General features: G+C 38.2%; 1 protein-coding gene across 1 annotated transcript; it reads left to right on the top strand.

Moving 5' to 3' along the window:
• The first annotated feature begins 12309 nt into the window (after positions 1 to 12309).
• Positions 12310 to 13239, top strand: LOC138148708 (olfactory receptor 13A1-like). The gene has a single exon (XM_069071536.1). It carries the CDS (start codon positions 12310 to 12312, stop codon positions 13237 to 13239), a length of 930 nt encoding a protein of 309 aa, XP_068927637.1.
• Positions 13240 to 14464: the final 1225 nt, after the last annotated feature.

Raw genomic sequence — 14464 nt, 5'->3', positions numbered from 1 at the left:
AGTGAAGGTTAAGCACATCACTCTTGGACTTTTAATCAATCAACAAATATATATATATATACATAAAACCTACCATGTTCTAGGCACTGTCCCAATTGTTGGGGGCACGAAGACAAAAATAATCCCTGACATCAAGGAATTTATTGTGCAAGACAATAGCGCATGTATACATATATACATATGTAATAGTTGGCGTTTATGTAGCTCTCTAAGGTTTGTAAAGTATCTTTTCAAATATCACAAATACAAGGTAGTTAGTGAGGAAAGGTGTAGTAGTTGGAGAGAAGAGGAAGGGTTTTGTCTTAAAGGTGGAGTTGGAGGTGTATCTTGGAGAAAATGAAGCATTCTGAGGGAGAGTTGAAGACGGAATGTGTTCTAAGCATTTGTAATGACCAGGGAAAAGGCAAAAAGATAGTAATGTCAAGTTTAAGGAAAAGAAAGAAAGCTAATTGAGTTGGAGGGTGAATGCAGGAAAGAGAATAATGGATCATGGGGCTGGAAAGGTAGATTGAGGCCAAGTTTTGAAAGGCCGTAAAAGCACAACAGAGGAATAATATTGTATCTTAACAGCAATAGGGAGCCACTGAAGGTTATTGAGTGACATTGATGTTGTCCATCCTATGTGCTTTAGAAATATCACTATAGCAACTCTGTGGAGATCAGCTGGAATGGAGATAAAATTGAGACAAGAAACTATTTAGGAAGGTATTGAAATAGTCCCGGTAGTGAATGATGAGGGCTGAGGGAAAGAAAGGAATGAGTGTGAAAGATTTTGTGGAGGTAATGTGAGTTGAGAAAGTGTGAAGAGTGGAAGATAATGAACATGGAAACCTGGAAGAATGATAAAATAGAGGGATTGGTGGGGTGGGGGAATAGAAGATAAGTTCTATTTCAGACATGCTTAATTTTAAATGTTTCTGGCACATCCGAATTAGTGATGTGGGACCATAGCTCAACTCACGAGAGTGACTGATGTTGAGGAGAGAGGATAGGGTCTGACAAACAGATTAGGGAATAATGTGTAAAGACGTGATAGTTAAAGTGCTGATAAATATGATAAGACGAGAGGTAAGGGGTCAAGAGATCTAAGACAGTGACTTTGGGCACATTCATAGTCTAAGGATCATATGGGTGATGGTCAAAAAAGTAGCCAGAGAAGAAGCATTTAGAAATCAGGAGGAGAAAGAAAAAAGAAAATAGTATGAGATAGTGGTTACCAGTGTCCAAAGAACTGGAAAGGCCAGGAAGACAGAGAAAAGACCATAGATTTGGCAATTAAGTAATTATCAAAGGGTTGAGGAATGAGTGAAAGGAGAGAACATAGAGGCAGAGTGAAAAAAGTATTTTTTCTAGTAGTTGCCAAGAAAAGGAAGAGAGATTTAGGTTGGCTCAACTGTGATTAATCATTAAACCACAACAACCCACCACGACCATTTATCAGATCTGAGTGTGGGCTGTGGTATGTGCCACTGGAGTAATGGAGAAGCAAGATTCATAGTTAGCAATCAATTGCTTGCATATATTCTGGTTCTTCTAAAAGGTTTAAAGAAGTTTCTGGATTTTTCTTCATAGGTTGAATGTTCCCTCCCTCTCTCTGCTTCTGTCTACATTTTCACGTTCTCTTTCCATTTCTAATAAAATTATGCAGTTGGACAAGATGGATTCTATGTTTCCTTCCGGCTCTTAATCTATGACCTAATAAAGATGCAATGATAAAAAGACTCAAATTAATATCAGAAGTTCTGGGTTTAAAAGCCAGTTCTGCTTTACTTCACTTTCCTGAGTCTTTTTCTTTCTCTATAATAAGGGTATTTAACTCTATGATCCCTTTCATATCCCAAGTTTGATGAATGCCTTTGAGAATTTTCCCTGAGAGCTCTGCCCTGGAAGCAACTTCTATGTCCCTGTAGTAGTGATGGTACAAACACCACCATCTAATTACTTCTTCAGATATTTTCTGTGGAGCCAGGCTTGACAGAATCCCATGAGAAAACTCTCCATCCAAAATCTACAGAGCCTTGCTGCCTTTCTTCTTAAAAACAAGCTCATTGTTTACTTCTTTGAAAACTGCTGTGAAGAAGGTAAGAGTCCTATTTGCCATTATATGCTTAGATGTCTTAAGGAATGAACACAGTAATGTCTTTCACCCAACTTTGACAAGGGGAGACCCCAACATTGGTATCCAGGATACTGTAAGAGAAATTTAGGTAATTGATAGCATTTTTATAAGAGCACCTGTTGAGTATCAATCTTCATGGATATTGGACTTTGTGGAATTTACTCCTTAAAAATAAATGTTAGCAAAAGAAGCAGTTAGATGTGAACTAAAATCTAGGAGAAAGTCACTTGACCTTTCTGAGCTTCAGTTCCCTCCTTTCTAATACAAATCGATTAGGGGTAGTTGACCTCTAACACTCCTCCCAACTCCCATTTTCTTTGGTTAATTATATGTTGTTTTTTTTTCCGATGGTGGAGGTAGTGACTAAGGAAAAAAATCATCATGTAGGATCCCTATGTTTCTCCTCAGGTAGATACTTATCTAGTGATTGTTATAAAATGATTGAACCCTCCTATCTCACCACTCTCTTTGCATTGTCTGTCAGTGTTTATATACATCCTAAGGTGTGTGATCCTAGGTAAGATAGTGCTTCTGGCTTTCTGTTTTCTCATATGTAAAATGAAGAAGTTGGAAGAGATGGCATGTACAACTTTTCCAGCTCTCATGTCTTATGCTTGCCCCTGTTGGGATAGCAGTGTCTAGTTATCTGAGCTGTTATGGAGTCACTGCCCCAGAGAGTCCTCTCACAAACTCGAGGCACAAGAGGGACTAGAGAGATAGTGATTACCTAAGTAGGGACCTATCCCTACTCCTGAGGGAGCTTAAGGCATGCTGATAGTAAACTCATTTTCATATGTGAGGATGTCATGCAAAGAATTTTGTTGGAAGGTATTACATATGCCTTGTCTAGTTGTGATGCCCTGTTCAAACTACTCTATGGATAAATTAGACTTCTTTTTTCAAAACATATCCATAATTTTCCCACCATGGGGCCTTTGTTTTAAAGGCCAGATCACATGATTCCTTTTCCATGAAGTCTTATATAGTCCACCCAGGCACAATCTGTCTCGCATATCTATTCCTTTTTCAAGGAGTATTTTGTTGTAGACTTAAAAAAAATGAACACAATCCTTTTGTACATATGTATCCTACTAATCAAAGTTCCATGGGGTTAATAACTGAATTTTACTCATCTTTGGATCAGAGCTCAGCATGGGATCATGGTGCTGATTTTCAGAGTCATTTTAGAGCTGTATGAGCCAAGTATGTTGATTTCACATACAGTATCTAGATGGGATCCCCTTTTTATCTGTTCATTATTAATCAGCGCATCTAGACTTGATAGTGATGGAGAGCCCATTGAGCACTCAGGACGTTACACTCTGCAGAGCTTCCTCTTCCAACAATTGAGGCTCAGGGAAGTTATTTGGTAGAGTACCCTAGGAAAGGAGTGGCCAAGGAGCTAAGAAGTTCTCACTTTATGTCATCTAGGGCACTAGAGCTCTCTGCTTCTTTCTGTGGGCTCCCAGCACCATCTCAATGATCTTCTGGGGAAGTGTCTGCTTCTTCAATAATAATATCTAAGTCCTATTCAAAAGTCTCTTTCTTCAAAATATTTGAATTCAGGTCACTGTGGTAACAGTTCCTAGTCCCTGCTAGTTCCTAGCGGAGGGGTCAGTATCAATGTGCTGAGGATTCTCTAGTTCTGGATGTCTTAGGCTTCAGAGTGGGCACACTCACATTGTTATATTTCAGGTGGAACTTCACAGGGATCTCATATCCCATACTGTTTCGGTGTTTAGTGTATTTTTTCTCTAGCAAAGAAAAAAGATTTCTGGGAAGTGCTGTTTTGGTTCAGGATTTGCTATGGTTCTTATGAACTACTAATAGCAATATGGCTTCTCCTTAAACTTGGAATATAGCATCAAAAGTTGAGCAGTCTTTTGGTGTGATCTGTCAATAACCCTGCCTCCTTGGAAAGGCTAGTGAGAAATTGATGTTGGTAACCTGGTTAAATGATCTCCTTGGGTACAGGGGGGTTGAGATGTGCATATTGGTATAGGATTCATAATAATTTCCAAATAACCCCTGTATGCTTTCAGTGACTGGAAGAAATAATGATCATTAGCTAATGATCGTTGATTAATTAAAATTACTAATAAAAGAAGAGTGATCATTGCTGTTGGATATTTAGGGTAACCAAGGAAAACTAGGTCAAATCTGACTTTATGCTTGTTTTGTTACAAATATTTATATCTATTTAATAGATAATAATGATAACACATTTATTTCATATTTTCTGGTTTAGAGGTTTTGTCACAAGAATTCTGTGGAAGAGAGAAATCCTGGGATTCTCCACATTGCCTGAAAGTCAAGGGTCAAGGTTTTGCCTTTGGTGAGTGGGGGAAAATTACTCTCTCTTGAATGTGATTAAAAAATTTCAAAGTAGGGAACTTTTTCTTACTGATAGTAATGTGTTTTTTAAAATTTATTTTAAATTCCAACACCAGAACACAAATACAGAATAGAGAAAAGAAAAAAATCATAAACTTAAATATTGGTATTTAAATATGAAATAAGAAAAGGAAAAAAAGCATGTCATGTGCACAGCAGAACATGAGAGGATTCAAAATATGTAATGATAAATTTTCATTTCAAGAAAGACCGTATGACAAATACTACACAATATGTTGAGAGCTGCCCTTCTTTTCTTTGCTTCCATGTAAGTTTTCTTTTGTTTTCTGCTGTGCACTTTTTTACTTTGTTCTTTTTTTCCCACCCTTCCTACCCCACCCCCCAACCAGAAGGTTAAAATTAAGTGCGGATATATTTCTGTATAGATATAGATATGTACATACACAGCCATATATAGACATGAGCTTTTCCTAACAAATTCTACTCCTGATCTTTGGTTTTAATGTTGGTGTATATATCATTTCCTATCCTTCCTGACTCCTCTACTTTACTTCCACCCACTATCTTGCCCTCTTATTACTTAGCCTACCCCCTTCCAAGGACCCTTCCCTATCCCCCCACTGCCATTGATCTAAACACCCTTCTATACCCCCCTTTAATGTATTCCTTCATGCTCTTCTCTAGAGATCCCTCCCTTGTCCTCTCCCTGCTTCCCATCCTGGTACCATTTAATTTCTTCAGGATTTAGAAGACTTTTATCCTTTTATCTAATTCCTCTGTGTAAAGTCTTCCTCTTGTACCTCATTTGTATAAAATAATTACTCTTTTTAGCTGTTCCTAAATGGTTTTACTTTTTGAACATATAATGTTCAGTCTTTCTTATGAACTACCCAAATTACCAATGATAATTGTAGATATACTTTTAACATTTTACATATATAAGAAGTAAATCTTCTGTCCTTATCAAATCCCTTGTAATCGGTCTTTCGTATGTACCTTATGTTTTTCTTGGCTCTTGTATATCAAATCTTATGTTAAGTTCAGTATTTTTTTAACAAATTCTTGAAAGTCTGACAGTTGATCAAATGTCCATTTCTTTTTCATTTAGGATTATGCTTAACTTTGCTGAGTATGATATTTTTGGCTGGGGTCTGAGTTCTTTTGCTCTTTGATATATAATATCCCAAGACCTGCAGTCCTTTAGTGTCTCCACTACTAGGTCTTGTGTGATTCTAATTGTGGCACCATAATATTTAAATTATTTTTTCTTTTGTTGCTTTTAATATTTTATCCTTGGACTGGGGGTTTTGGAATTTGACTATAATATTCCTATAAGTTTTCTTCATAGCATTTCTTTTTAAAATATTTATTTATTTATAGTTTTCAATATTCATTTCCACAAGATTCTGAGTTACAATTTTTCTCTCCCTTTCTTTCCCCTACCCCCACCAAAAATACCAAGCCTACTGAATAGCCCTTCCCCCAATTTGTTCTCTCTTATATCCTCCCCCATCATCTCCACCATAAACTTTCTACTAGGGCAAAATGGGTTTCAATGCCTGAGTCCCTGTATATCTTTTGATTTCCAGGTGCATGTAAAAATCAAATTTTTTAACATTTGTTTTTAAAACTTTGAGTTCCAGATTTTTTCCCTTCTTCCCTCCTCACCTACCCCCACTGGGAAGATAAACAATTCAATATAGGTTGAACATGTAGTTACCCAAATCATTTCTATAATAGTTAAATTGTGAAAGACTAACTATATTTCCCTCCATCCTATCCCACCCCCCACTTATTCTGTCTTCTCCTTTGACCCTATGCCTTTTTGAAAATGTTTGCTTTTAATGACCTTCTCCCCCAATCTTCCCTCCCTTCTGTCCTCCCCCCTCTTATCCCATTCCTCTCTACTTTCCTGTAGGGTAAGATACCCAATTGAGTGTGTAAATTCAATGAGAGTAAGGTTGACCCATTCCCTTTTACCTTCCTGCTCTTCCCCTCCATTGTAACAGTTTTCTCTTGCCTCTGTTATATGAGATAATTTACTCTAATCTATCTCTCCCTTTCTCCTTCTCCCAATAAATCCCTCTGTCATCTCTTAATTTTATTTTTTAGATATCATCCCTTCATGTATACATATATATATATATATATATGTATGTATTCCCTTCAACTATCCTCAAACTGAGAAAAGGCTTATAAGTTACAATTATCATTTTTCCATGTAGGAATGTAAATAGTTCAACTTTAATAAGTTCCTTATGATTTCTTTTACCTGTTTACCTTCTCATTCTTCTTGCTTCTTGTATTCGAAAGTGAAATTTTCTGTTCAGCTCTGGTTTTTCATCAAGAATTCTTGAAAAACCTCTATTTCATTGAATGACCATATTTCCCCCTGTAGCATTATACTCAGTTTTGCTGAGTAAGTGATTCTTGGTTTTAGACCTAGCTTCTTTGACCTCTGGAATATCATATTCCAAGCCCTTCAATCCTTTAATGAAGAAGCTGCTAGGTCTTGTGCCTGATTGTGTTTCTACAATACTCAAATTGTTTCTTCCTGACTGCTTGCAGTATTTTCTCCTTTACCCGGGAACTCTGGAACTTGGCTATAATATTTCTAGGAATTTTCTTCTCGGGATCTTTTTCAACAGTCAATCGGTGAATTCTTTCCATTTCTATTTTTCCGCTGGTTCTAGAATATCAGGACAATTTTTCTTGGTAATTTCTTGAAAGATAGTATCTAGTCTCTTTTTTTGATCATGGCTTTCAGGTAGTCCAATAACTTTTAAATTATCTCTCCTGGATCTATTTTCCAGGTTAGTGGTTTTTCCAATAAGATATTTCACATTGCATTCTATTTATTCATTTGTTTGGATCTGTTTTATAGTATCTTGATTTCTCATAATGTTATTAGCTTCCAATTGCTCCAATCTAATTTTGAAGGAATTATTCTCTTCTGTGAATTTTTGAAATTCCTTTTCCATCTGGCAAATTTGACTTTTTAAGGCTTCCTATTCCTCATTGGCTTTTTGGACCTCTTTTGCTATTTGAGTTAATCTATTTTTTAAAGTGTTATTTTCTTCAGTGTATTTTTGGGTATCCTTTAGCAGGCTGTCGACTAGCTTTTCATGATTTTCTTGCATCATTCTCATTTCTCTTCCCAATTTTTCCTCCACTTCTCTTACTTGATTTTCAAAATCCCTTTTGAGCTCCTCCATGGTCTATAACCAGTTCATATTTTTCTTGAAAGCTTTTGATGCAGGAGTTCAGACTTCACTCTCTTCTTTCCACTCCATGCCTTGATCCTTTTTGTCCCCCCAAAAGGGATTGTATGGTCTGTTTGTGCTTCCATTGCTTGCTCATATTGCCAGCCAATTACTTGACTTTTGAGCTCTTTGCCATGGTAGAACTCTGCTTCCAGAATGAAAATAAGTATGTCCCAAATTGCTGGGGTTTTCACAGCTGTCAGAGCTATTAGGAGGGCACCCTCTCTACAGCCACCACAAGCTCTGGCTCACTTGTCACACCCTTCAGGACCACCACCCAAGACCACAATCCAGATCCAAGCAGATTAAAGCAAAAGTGATTACCCTCTGAATAGTTGCTTGGTCCCCCTACAATCTGCAGGCCAAGAGCTTCTAAGGAAGCCACACCGTGCAGCTGCTGCACCTCTGGCTGCTTCTCACTCTGGGGGCAGGTGCCGGACCATGCTTTTCAGTCCCCTCCCTATTCCAACAGAGTTCTACATTGACCTTTTACTTTGTCTTTTGCTTTTATGGGTTGAGAAGTCTGGAAACCTCCAAGAGCTACTGATGATTCACTCACCTGAAGTCTGCTCTGGCAGCCACTGGTTGGGGCTGCCCTGAGGCTGGAACTGCATGGCTCATTCTGGACTGTGCTTGGCTCACAACACGGTGTGATAGATCCATCCTGTACACCTGCCGGGCTGCCTTCAGTGGTAGATTTGTTTGTTTCTCTGTCACTTTGTGGGTTCTGTAGCTCTAAAGTTTGTTTAGAGTCATTTTTTACATGTATTGGAAGTGATTGGAGTGGGAGCCCATGCCAACTTTGTGCTTCTACTCTGCCATCTCCATAGGCTTTCTTTCAAATGGTGTTAGATAGATTTTTTTTTTATTTCCACTTCTCCTCCATACTCAAATGCTTCAGGACAATTCCATTTATTTCTTGTATTAGTATATCAAGATATACTAATATCAAGTTTTTTGATCATAGCTTTCAGGTTGTCGAACTATGCTTATCATTGCTTTTCTTGATTTGTTCTCCAAACCATTTTTTTTATGTGCTACCAGACAGTGGAGCTTTGTCCCAATTGCTGGGGTTTTCAGAGCTACTGGAGCTGTTAGTAGTGTGCCTTTTCTGAGCCTCCATACATTCTGGCAAGCTGGTCACGCATCCTAGGACCTCTACCCTAGACTGCAATCCAGATCTAAGCAGGTTAAAGCAAGAGCAATTAACCCTCAGACTGGTCAGTTGGTCCCTCTACAATCTGCAAGCCAGGAGCTGAAGCTGCCACGTGGTGGTGGCTGCATGGCCATAGGGCCTCAGTGGCTTCTCCCTCCAGGGGGTAAAGGACAGACTGAACTCCCAAACTACTGCATTCCAAAGGCCACACTGCACTGACCTCTCACTTTGTCCTTAGCATCTATGTGTTGATAATTCTGGAAACTGCCACAGCTGCTGGTGATCTGAAGTCCCTCCAGCCCGTGGCTGGTTGTGGCCACCCTGAGGCTAAAACTTCAGTCTTGAATGGGGCTAGGCTCGGTTCCTAGAATGCTCTGCTGGCCCCTTCCTGCTGGCCTGCAGGACTGTCTTCAGTGGGATGTTAGCTTCTCTCTGTCATTTTGTGGGTTCTGTAGCTCCAAAGTTTGTCTAGAGTCATTTTTTACATGAATTGGAGGAGGTTGAAGCCGGAGCTGAGCAGAAGTCCTGTTTCTACTCTGCCATCTTGACTCTGCCCCCCCCCCCATTTTTTTTTAATTACATGTTTCACTTTCTCTTCTATTTTTTCATTCTTCATATTTAATTTAATTATTTCTTGACATCATAACTTCGCCGGTTTCACTTTGCCCAATTCTAATTTTCAATTTTTCTTTTCTTTTTTTTCATTTTCTTTCTCAAGATTCTGTATCTCCTTTTCTAATTGGTTGACTTTCTTTTCATAATCTTGTTTTCCTTGGTTTCTAATTTTTAAAAGTTTTTCCCCCTATCTCTCTCATTTGCTTTTTAGAGTCTTTTTAAAGCTTTTCTATTAATTTTTTTTTGGACAGGTGACTATTTGGCATTATTCTTTGGGCTAGAAGAGGGTTTCTATGCTTCAGTATCCTCCTCTGAAGATGAGGATTCCCATAATAACTATCTATGATTAGATTCTTTCTCCTTTACTTGTGTATTTTTTTCTTGCAATGATAACTTAATTTTTTTTAATCATCTCTGATCCCAAGGTATGGGAGATGGTGCCTTTTACCCCAGATCTTCAGTTCTCCCCTCTAGCCTAGTACCAAAGCCAAACCTCCAGGCTCCTGTAAGTGTCTATGGTCAACAGTGTCCTCACCCCAGTCCTTCTGTACTCACCAGGTGGGTTCTGGTTCCTTCTCACACCTGTTGCACTCCATAGCACAGTCAATATTCCCTTGACATCCTCTGGTTTAGACACTCAATTCCTCTCATTATCCTGGGGGTAAAAGTTCCTGTGGTTGGGGCTGAGGCAACCTCCAAAACTAACTAACCCCAGAGTGTGCCACTTGTTGTCTAAGTGGACCCTAGCCTGGAGGTGTTTACTCCTCTCCAGTACCAAGCCTCCTCCTGGGATTTTTCTTCTGATCTTCTGAGTTTGTTCCAGGAAGACCCTGTTATGCCCAAATTTTTATTTATTTTTTAATGAGTACTTTGTTTGCCCTAACGTGCTATTTTTTTTCTCTTTTGTGGGGGAAAATCTTGAGAACTTGGAATTTTCTGACCTACTCTGCCATCTTTCCAGAATCTTCCCCAGGAATGATTTTTGCCAAATGTAGTGACTAATCTTCCAATCTAGTTGGAGAATTGCACGTTGTTCGCATGAGCTGACATTGGTAATAATTAGGAATAGGAGGTATGTCTTGCTTAGTTCTTCATGCTACTTAAAGGAATGGGAAAATATAGAACATATTAAAAGTAAGAGTAAAAATTCAAATGAATGTTAAGTAACAATAATTTACATTACAGTGTATTTATCATTTATAAACACTTACTCTCCCAAAGACCTTGAGAAGTAGGGGTGCTAGTAGTATTACTTGCATTTTATAAAAGGGAATACTAAAATTGAGAGAGATATGTGACAAATATGGATATAAACAGGAAAAGGTTCTGAGATTATTGTTAGCATAAGGAACTCCTAGTAGAAAAATCCAAGAAAATTGCCTTATGAGTCTATGGTTTTGTCCATAGTCACTCAGTTTATAATTATCGCAGGAAGGATTAGAACTAAAGAATTCCTGACTCTCAGAAATTTATTAACTTCTATACACACCCCTAATGTCATAGTCCCAAAGGAAAAAAAAATATTCACCGTGTACTCTACATCTTAGGTCTAAGTCTATTGGTAACAATTTTTAGTTAATTTAATATTATTCTATATTTAAGCCATTTCTTGCTTAAAGAGAGAGATATCCAAACTGTTATAGTTCTCCTATTCCATCTTACAAGCCTCTATCCAAAGATACTTTGAGGTAACATTTATAGGAATCTTGAAGAAAAAAAATCACAATATTGGGGAGGCTATGTGGCATAGTGAATAGAGCGCAAGTCCTGAAGTCAGGAGGACCTGAGTTCAAATCTAGTGTCAGACACTTAACACTTACTAGCCTTATGAGCTTTTGCAAGTCACCTAACCCCAATTGCCCAGCCTTCCCCCTCCAAAAAGAAAAAAAAATCACAATATACATAAAATATAGTTTTGGGATGAAATTTCAAATAGCTAAGTAATGAAAGCCATTGTCCAATTCTTTCCGGTAGCATTCACTTCAAGGCTTCAAAGCAACTCCTCTTAGAGGTCAATATTGAGAATATAATCTGTATGATGAAAAGAGTTTCCCTTTGAATGGAATAGAGGGTACTTCTCTTGGGTGGGTCATAGGCCAATCCCTTCAAAGTACAGGGAGGGCAAGAAGCAAAAGAAGACAAGAGGCTTTCTTTGTTCAGCCCTTAGATTTTGTCCTTGATTTATTACCCATATTTCCTGAGATTGAAGGAAAGTCTAGAAAGGGCTTTTAGAACACTGAAAATATTAGAGTTTAACATTTTTAGTTTCACTAAAAAGGGAGCTTTGGATATATTTCCACAATAGATATAAGGTCTACATTAAATGAAGATGGTACATTCCCTGACTTCATACAGGAAAAAGAGGCAAAGCAAAAAATAATGAAAAAAAAAGTGCACTGCGTAACAGAAGAGAGTAAAGAAGATGGAAAAAAGAAGTGACTATTATTGGGAAGGGATGACATGGATTCAGGGAACTGGTGAATGAATGGAACTTCCTATCATCTCGTTTTCAACTCATGTCATTGTTATTATTTTTCTGCGATTCTTGGTCAGTCAATCATTAAGCATTTATTAAGTGTCTACTTTGTTCCAAATGCTGGATTAATGGCTGGGGGGCATTTACAATTTAGGATTCTCTCTTAACAAACATTTTGTCTACACTTGAAATATATTTTGAACTTCAATGTAATCCTGGGCATTTTTCTCTGCTAAGGCTCAGCTGATTTGTCCACAAATTGCATGAAGGAGTACATGCTGCGTAAAACTTCCTCCAAGTGATACAAGAGACATCAGCTTGTTGAATGGCATTGGATAACCGAACACTGGTGACAGAATTTGTTCTACAAGGTTTCTCAGAGACACCTCAACTCCAGATATTCTTGTTTAGCACCTTCCTTTTTCTTTATTTCACAGCGCTCACAGGCAATATTCTCACTGTCATGGCCATCAGTCTGGACTCAGGTCTCCATACCCCCATGTATTTTTTTCTTGCCAACCTGGCCATCTTAGATATTGGCTGCACATCCACAGTTCTGCCCAAATTGCTGGAGAACCTTTTTGTGGAGGAGAAGTCCATTTCCTATGATGGCTGCATGACCCAGCTATATTTCATCACTTGTTTATTGGGGACTGAGCTTCTGCTCTTCACAGCCATGGCTTATGACAGATATGTGGCCATCTGTCATCCCCTATATTATAGTACTATGATGAGCAGGATGGTTTGTATGATTTTAGTGAGCAGTGTGTGGGCCATTGGTGCCCTCAGCTCATTATTACAGACTGGTCTAATGCTGCGATTAACTTTTTGTGGTCCTAATGAAATTAAACACTTTCTGTGTGAAATACCTTCTTTGTTGCTCCTCTCCTGTAGCTCCACATATGTGAACAACGTCATGGTAGTCATTGCAGATGTGTACTTTGGGGTGATCAATTTTGTACTCACTATGGTTTCCTATGGCTTTATCATCTCCAACATCTTGAAGATCCGCACCACAGAGGGGAAGAAGAAAGCCTTCTCTACCTGTTCTTCCCATCTCATGGTTGTCAGCATGTATTATACCACAATTATATACACTTATATTTTTCCAGGCTCTGGCTCCTCAATGGATAATGGTAAAGTGGTGGCTCTCTTGTATACCACAGTTGGCCCCACCTTGAACCCTCTTATATATACTCTGAGGAATAAGGATTTTAAAACTGCCCTCAAGAAAATATTTCCATTCATTCATTAAATAATTGAAATTGGCAAAGATAAATTGCTTGGAATGTTGTTTCTATAATTCTGTTTTGAGTATCTGACTATAAGGGATAATATAAGATTTTTTAAACTTCTTTAGTTCAATTCATAGAATTATCTTCTCCCTGTAATTATTTAAAATGCTATACTTGGAAGGAGCAGCTAGGTGGCACAGTGGGTAGAGTGCAAGGTCTTCAAATCTGACCTCAGACACTTATAAGCTGTGTGACCCTGAACAAGTCACTTAACTCTGTTTGCTTGAGTTTCCTCATCTGTAAAATGACCCAGAGAAGGAAATGTCAACAATATCTTTGCCAAGAAAATCCCCAAAGGGGTCATTAAGAGTTGGACATGACTGAAAATATCTCAACAACAATAAATACTTGGATGATTTCCAAAAACACACTCAAATCTCACAGTACCTATATAGAATGTCAGGGTAATAGTTTATAGATGTCTAGAAGCAGAACTAGTTTTCTAAGGGCGTAAAGAGTTTCCATTACTAGATAATCAATGGGGTCATAGAGCGGCTTCTTGTTTCAGGTTGGTCTTGATGACCTGTGAATATTCTTATTCTGAGATGTTATGATTCTGTGAGAACATTGGGATATAAGGTTATTAAAGGAGATGGGCCCACCATGTGGCGAGAAAACAGTTGATAGCAAAGTGCACCAAAGGCACAAAATGGTAAAAAAAAAAAAAATGATCCCAAGGAAGCCCTTAATCCTAGAGGATGGACTTACTTTCTTGTCAGATATAAGGAAGGACATGAACAGAAATCACAAAGGATCAGTGGGTTGTGATCCACACAACAGATACAAAGAGTACTCACAAATTGAGACTGTGGATTCACTAAAGAAAGATCAGAGAAGAAGGGCTTGAGAAGAAAGAAGCAGAAAAAAAAAACAAAAAGATGAAGGAGCTGAGAGAGTGGAGAAAGAGAAAGGCGGTTATTATGACTAGATGTCATAGAAGGTATTATGGCTACTTGTGGAGAATGAGGTGGTCCTTGTGATTAGTTAAATATGAGAGAGAGGTCAGTGACGGGAAAGGAAATTTGTTGTTGCCCATCAAGGTGTTAAGTAGTACCGAAGGGGGGCTGATGAGGCTGCTGTGGTTGTTTGTCCTTTGTTTTTGAAGCAGATGCTGATATCATTGGCAATGTCTTGACTTGTGTTTGAATTGGATTTAAGTGAGGCAGAGTTGCACAAAGTTGTAGG

Source organism: Petaurus breviceps, unplaced genomic scaffold (genome assembly GCF_028583685.1).
Source record: "Petaurus breviceps papuanus isolate PSGF00001 unplaced genomic scaffold, PetGlider_PUasm1.0 90825, whole genome shotgun sequence".
NCBI lineage: Eukaryota > Metazoa > Chordata > Mammalia > Diprotodontia > Petauridae > Petaurus > Petaurus breviceps.
This window is presented reverse-complemented; position numbering and strand designations above follow the sequence as displayed.

Coding starts and splice junctions, on each gene's coding strand:
- LOC138148708 (XM_069071536.1), top strand. CDS start 12,310: ATGGCATTGGATAACCGAACACTGGTGACAGAATTTGTTCTACAAGGT.